Raw genomic sequence first — 7,298 nt, 5'->3', positions numbered from 1 at the left:
TGGATGATCTATAACCATGAACAGAAATGCATTTGATATGAATAATTACTAATAGCTTGTAAATTAGCATCGATGCTAGCAATGATCTATCACGAACCGAATAGATAGAATTTGATTTTTTTTTTTGTTTTTAATTCTTTTTTAAATGTGTGTTTTGTTTTGTTTAATTATATTTAATATATATATATATTTTTTTATAGTGAAAATTGTGCACCATTTCAGTGGTCATTAATAAAAAAAACAACAAAAAACATTAAACAGACCAAAAGAATCACATTTGTACATATTTACTAATTACATAAATCACTTATTCTCTTTTTTTCTTCACATTACTAACTTTACAATAAAACACAAATTTTGTTGATTTTTTTTGGTTTAATTAATTAATTAATTAATTAATTAATTAATTAATTAATTAATTAATTAATTAATTAATTAATTAATTAATTAATTAATTAATTTTTATGTAGGTATTTATTTATTTATTTATTTATTTATTTATTCATTCATTTTTATTTTAACAAAATATTTGTTCAGAACACTTTTGAACTTTCTAACTTTTTGAACTGTTATGCAACACAACTTAGGTTTTTATTTCCTTAGTGAGTTAGTGTTACACAATACTTCATTGCAACATCGTCTTGTCGTCTGTCAGTGCTTTTTAAAAAAAATATTCTTATATACACCATATCGTTTTTAAGTAAAGCAAATGTCATCTAACTTATTTTTTATTTCACTCATCAGTCTGAGCAATAAATCATTTTCCAAATAATATATTCCTCTCATCCAGGCACATATGCCCATTCTGCGTATATGTCTTTAAAGGCACCACCTTTCGATCATGTGGTTATGAGTCAACATCCTGTCAGTTTCATTCATGCACAGTGTGTGTTACTGTTCATAGCAGCAAGTGGTAAAATATTTTGTTTGTATTGTAGTAGCGCCTGATTTATGACACATATTTACACAGAAATTTCTTCTACTATTGGACCTGTAGTTAAAACTTTGAGGAAGAACTTTGGGAAAATATGGCGACTGCTTCAACAGGTTGGTGGAAGGCTTTGTTCCTCGGTTATATTCTGTCAGTTTCAAGATAAGGATTCAAGATAATTAATTAAATATTTATATATAGTTTAGGTCAAATGTTGTTTTCATTGGTCATTTCTATAACTAGTAGTGATTCCAGGATAAGTGTGCCAGGGCGGGGTAGACCGGTTGAGCTGCTTTCTCACAGCTCTGGGATCTCTGACTTTAACATGAGCTTGGGTTGGAGATTTTCTCCTGTGTGAATGAAAATTTGAATGTGTTCAAGATTTTTGTCACATACACATATATACAGTGTACAACTTGCAGGGAAATGAAAGGCCTGGCCTGCTCCTCCTTAGACTGCTGTGCATGTAAATAATAATAGAATGAATAAAAAGTAATAAGATGTAAGAAAAAGAAATAGAATTTCTGTGTGTGTGTAATATATAGCTAGAGATATGTACAGTAATTAATCTGTATGCTGTAGTGTGTTTTGTTTTGTACAATGATAGCCCCTGGTTGCAAAACGTTGTCTAAACTTGTCTCCAACACAAGTGTGCTAGCATTCTTAGCATTTTAAAGTCTGCCTTTGAGCCCTTCATTTGGGTTTTGATTCTCTTCCTGCAGAGGAATGTGAAATCTAACAATAAAGGTTCTTATATGGTTCTTTGTCAGGGTGTAGGGTTCTTTAATGTTCTCTTAAGCAAATAAAAGTCTATGAAACTAAGAAAAAAGGTACTGAAAGGGACCTCTGGGAAACAAAAATGAATCCACTATGGCATTTCTGAGAAAATCTCTATTTTGTTCTTCCTTGTAGCTTTATTTTTAAGATTGCAGAAGTGGGTCTTAACATTTTTTATTACACACTGATCGATTCAGTTTTGTTTAAATCCATTGAATTTTTTGTGGGGTCAGTATCCAGACTGCAGTTCACCAGGTGACATCTGGACAAAATTCTTCTTCTTCTTTTTCTTTTTACATTTCTCCACCTTTCAGTTTTTTGTATTTACAAGATTTGTTTTATTTTCCAACAGAAACGGAACATGTGAAGATTGTCCTTCTGGGTGGAAGATGGGGAGGAAAAAGTTCCTGTGGAAACACCATCCTGAATAAGGAGGTGTTTGGAATCGGTGAACAAACAGAAGTCTGCATGATGGATACGAATAAGATTGCAGGCATGCAGGTCACTGTGGTAGACACACCAAGTTGGAACTGGGTTCCTGCAGAAGCCTCTTCAGATGAACTTAAGCAGGAACTCAAGCGCAGTGTTGAGATGCTCGGCGTAGGTCCCCATGTCTTTCTACTGGTTTATCCATTAGGGGCTCCGTTTTTGAAGAGACACAAAATTGCCGTGGAAGAGCACTTGGCGCTTTTGGGTACTGATGTCTGGGACCACACTATGGCCTTGTTCTCTCGGGGAGATTGGTTAGGAGAGGTCACTATTGAGCAGCATATCGAAGGAGCAAAAGCAGAATTCAAGTGGTTGGTGGATCAGTGTGAGAATAGGTATCATGTTCTCAATAATAAGGTGAAGACTGATGAGATGCAGGTCATTGAACTCCTGGAAAAGATCCAAAGGATGACTCGAGTAAAAAGAAAGAGAAGCAAGCTCGAACCACCTTTACGTTAGTACCTTGGCTATTTTATGTTCTCTATTATCTCTGTGCTATATTTCAAGTGAAATAAATAAAAATGTTTCAAAAATAAAAAATAAACTATTATAAAATCATTAATTATAATAATCAATACATTGATTTGTGTTGGATTTAATATGAATAAATCAAAGAAAAGAATATTTTTATTTTTATTTATTTATTTTTTATAAATATACATACACACACACACACACACACACATATACATATATATATATATATATATATATATATACATATATATATATATATATATATATATATATATATATATATATTTTTTTTTTTTTCATTTTTCTAGTAAGAACATACAATCATTTTTTTCTTTCTGTTTTAGTGGCTGGAGAAACAGCTGAATACGGAGAAACCTCAGGCATTCAGAAGAAACCTAAATGAATCTGACAGGATGCAACGGGTGATATGTGTTTTATTTATGTATCTATACAAGTTGTTTCTTTTTTTTCAAATGCTTTTTGACATTTTGGTGAGAATATATTTTCCTAACAGGGTTTTTTTCTATGGATTTTCTGTAAACTTTTCTGCAATACTGTACTGTCTGAAAAACTATACTGTAAATATTCAAAGAGGTCCAAGAATGACCCTGAGATGACTTAAGCTAAACATCATGGAGCATCATTCAGAAGAGTTACCATGATTTTCTGTCAAAAGAAATGTTTGTACTATCATATGTCATATGCTGGAACAAGCTTCGATAAATGTTTATGTAGGTTGCTATTAAACCAGCAGTCATAAATGCTCAGTGTAGATCGTACGTAGCCTTATGAGGTCCATGCCTAAGAACAATGCATGTTTAGATTAATGTTGCATCAAGTTGTAGGGTGCTAAGCAGTGCAGAAGCGATCCGAGTTAACTTTACTACTGAGTGTAATTCTTGCTCATAGTGATTTGTGATCTTTTGTCCATTTATATACAATGAAACCTTGGCATTCGAATACCCCCCCTTTTCACCTTAAGAATTGAAATTTTGCAAGAAATTTGCATCGGCATACCAAGCATTTTCAGCATAGGAACGAACCTAACCGAACGCCGGCTAAGTTGCACGTACGTCCTGGAGCTGTTCAAAACTTGTTTGCGTCAGTGGAAAGCCAAGAGAAGCCAACCGAAGTGAGTTTAGGAATTTTACGAGTGTTTTCAGTCAATGAAAGCTGTTTGAAAAGAGTCATCCCATGATACCAATGTTGCCTTCGGCATGTGTTCAAAAGCTAGGTGATTTTTCGGGTGTTTTTTTGTTGACAGATTGGTGGCGTGGTCTATTCTATTTTTAGCCCAAGCTTGGTGGCACGACTTCCTGTCAGGAGACTTGACACGGAATGCTTGGCTTGGGTCAGTTCTTTGTAAGCAGATATACAGTTTACATACGCTTCATATTGGAAATATTGGTCATATTTTTGGGTGGCTGGAATTTACATTATTTCTTATGGGAAAATTCGTTTTGCAATACAAATTTTCACCTTAAGAGCGAATTAAATTCGTATGCCGAGGTTCCACTGTATTGCGTTTTATACAAATGATATTTGTACCATTTGACATGTTGACAGATTGCCTCACAAACAAAACTGTGCAGCATAACAGTGTTAAGCTACCAGAGTAAGTATTAATCTTTCTTGTTCACAACAAGCTGGTACTAATCTGATACTTGGGTACTGTTAGTTTTTTGTTGGAAATCCTGTAAAAGATATTGTATGTAATACAGTTAAAACCGGGTTTAATAGAAAATTTCAAAACCGAAAGGATTATATGACTACCTAACAGTGCATGTTTACATAAAATGATGGATTATTATTATTATTATTATTATTATTATATTTCAGAATTACTAGTATTTTAAAGTATGTAGTATTTGGGACAGACTCTACCATAATGTATCTTTATTTATCTATGCAAGATTTCAGAATTGTATAGTGTGTTTAAATGTATTATATACACTATACTGCCCAAATATTTGTGCCTCCACCTGACCATCACATCTCCAAACGATTGCCACAAACATTAGAAGCAAACATTTGTACAGTATTTCTTTATATGCTGTGTAGCATTACAGTTTTTTGCTTTACTTGAACTAAGAGGACCTAATCTGTTGACTACACATCAGATCTTCTTACTCGACATCACTGACTGACCTCACTAATGTTATTGTAGGTGAATGAATGAATAGCCACGCTCCAAAATCTAGTGTAAATCCTTCCCAGGAGAGTGGAGGCTGTTACCACAAGTCCATGTTAATGCCCATGGTTTTGGAATGAGATGTTCAACAAGCTCATATGGATGTGATGGTCAGGTATCCATGTACGTTTTGCAGTATAGACAATATAAAAATAAGAATGTGTACCATGCTGAATATCTACTTGAACAAACAAACAGTGTATAAAATCCTGTGTGTCCATTGTATCAGATGACAACTCTTTTCCTCAGAAGCCAGAAAATGGAGTTTCCTCCTGTTTTGTTGTGTCCATGTTGAGCATTGAGTGTATTTGTCATGTTCCACTCCACAGTGGAGGTTAATATGAAGCTTATATGAAAGTAGACACTCAGGAATTTATAGCGTTTCGTAAGTATTTTTGTTTTCCCTAGCCTACTAGGGGTGATATATTCAAAGTAAATGTTGATATCAAACCCATTTCTCCTGCCTGAGACGCTCCAAGTGCTTGTTCATCTAAAAAGCAGCTCAAATTTATATCTTCAACCACTAGACTCGAGTGTACTAGTAAAAAGAATTAAGAAGTAAAGATTGGATGGAGCACTAACAAGTCATGTTTTCTAGTATGCACTTTGTTGAATGTTAAAGTGAAAACTCTCACAATTGTACCTTAAGAACTAATTACTAATAATGTAGAATTCATAGGATAACAAATAGAAATTGATGCTTGATTTGTGAGTCGAGGAAGTAGGTCTTAGTATCATGTAAATCCTACCAAACAACATCTGTCTGAAATGTGTATGTCAGAAAGAAATACACTGTATTGCCAAACGTTTTGGGACGCCTGCCTTTACATGCACATGAATGTAATATGGAGTCGTCACGCCCTTTGCAGCTATAACAGCTTCAACTCTTCTGGGAAGGCTTTCCACAAGGATTAGGAGTGTGTTATGGGAATTTTTGACTTCATTCCTCTAGATGCGCATTTGTGAGGTCAGGCACTGATGTTGGATGAGAAGGCCTGGCTCGCAGTCCAAAAGGTGTTCTATCGGGTTGAGGTCAGGACTCTGTTCAGGCCAGTCAAGTTCTTCTTCCACACCTTGCTTTGTGCACTGGTGTGCAGTCATGTTGGAACAGGAAGCGGTCATCCCCAAACTGTTTCCACAAAGTTTTGAGCATGAAATTGTCCAAAATGTCCTGGTATGCTGAAGCATTAAGAGTTCCTTTCACTGGAACTAAGGAGCCAAACACAACCCCTGAAAAATACCTGCATTCAATGATTTGCAGGGGTGTCCCAAAATGTTTGGCAACATAGTGTAAATCACTTTGGTATTTTCTATTAAGAAAATAATCAATGTTGCGCTGGTGCAGTGAAGCCCAATGTGAAGCAGAGATACTGTAAGCAATGTTCAATACATCCTAATGAGATTTATTCCTCTTTTATTACAGGAATTTCTCATTGGTTATATTTGTTATTAATTATACAGTGACATGTCGTGTTGTTTATCTGTTTATAGTTTACAGATAATACTGTGGACATCTGCAAAACATGGTAACATCTATGAAACAAAGTAGTTCATGGTTTTTTTGGATTTGGGCAGAAAGTACCTGGCATTTATTTCACATTTATTAATTAGTATACACTTCTGTTTTTCAGCTTGTAAATTGAACCAGTCCCACTGGGAAGATATAACCAGATATCACGTGCACCATATTTACTTAAAATAAACGGTGAACCAAGTGTTACTTACTTCGAAAGAATCTTGAATTCATAAATGCATCACTTTCTCTGCACTTTTGTTGTTTTGTGTTTTAATTATGATGCACATGCCATATTTAGTCTAAATATCCATGCAATAAGCCCAATTTTTTTATCCTCCAGGATTGAATATGTTCTGTGCCTACACATTTCATAAAGCTCCATCGAGCGCTGCTACATCTTCATTTTAAAAATGACACGAATTATCTGCCAGTGCAAAATGACACTGCCATGTCATCCTCATTAGTCACATCGTTGTATAAAAAAGCGCTATTGAAACTAAAGTGTCACGTTATTCAGACTTTTACTCTACCCAGAGCATATATATATATATATATATATATATATATATATATATATATATATACTGTATTTAAAATCCCTGATATGTAGGTTGAGAGAATGTTTTTTTTTTCTATTGACATTTAGAAAGATTACATATTCATACTTCGCTGAATTGTTGGATTAAATATTCATACATCGTTGATTACTGTGCTTGTAATTCTTTGCACGTTTGGAAGGATTCCTTGTAGGATTTTTTAATATTTTTTTTCTGGAAAGTTTAATAATGCTTCACATCTTCTGCTATGTGCTATAAATAAATCCTTGATAAATTTATGATCATTATAAACACAATATATTAATACCATTTGCCAAACTGTGCAGCTTTTATGACTAATAATGACCTGTGCAGATGTTT

General features: G+C 34.1%; 1 protein-coding gene across 2 annotated transcripts; it reads left to right on the top strand.

Annotated features, from left to right (window-relative positions):
* The first annotated feature begins 848 nt into the window (after positions 1–848).
* On the top strand, positions 849–6,945 carry LOC131347782 (GTPase IMAP family member 4-like). 2 transcript variants are annotated; one of them, XR_009203826.1, is made up of 5 exons: positions 849–1,047; positions 2,061–2,651; positions 3,019–4,289; positions 6,357–6,391; positions 6,497–6,940. XR_009203826.1 is itself a non-coding variant. In XM_058382161.1 (3 exons), the coding sequence occupies exons 1-3, from the start codon at positions 1,029–1,031 to the stop codon at positions 3,075–3,077; spliced, it is 669 nt and encodes a 222-aa protein (XP_058238144.1). In that variant the 5' UTR covers positions 849–1,028; the 3' UTR covers positions 3,078–6,945. The 2 variants fall into 2 exon arrangements, 1 of the variants encoding a protein (XP_058238144.1); XM_058382161.1 differs by having other exon boundaries at positions 3,019–6,945.
* The last annotated feature ends 353 nt before the right edge of the window (positions 6,946–7,298 follow it).

Source organism: Hemibagrus wyckioides, linkage group LG27, assembly GCF_019097595.1.
Source record: "Hemibagrus wyckioides isolate EC202008001 linkage group LG27, SWU_Hwy_1.0, whole genome shotgun sequence".
Classification (NCBI taxonomy): Eukaryota; Metazoa; Chordata; class Actinopteri; order Siluriformes; family Bagridae; genus Hemibagrus; species Hemibagrus wyckioides.
The sequence above is the reverse complement of the archived record's forward strand: the minus strand, read 5'-3'. Positions and strand labels throughout refer to the sequence as shown.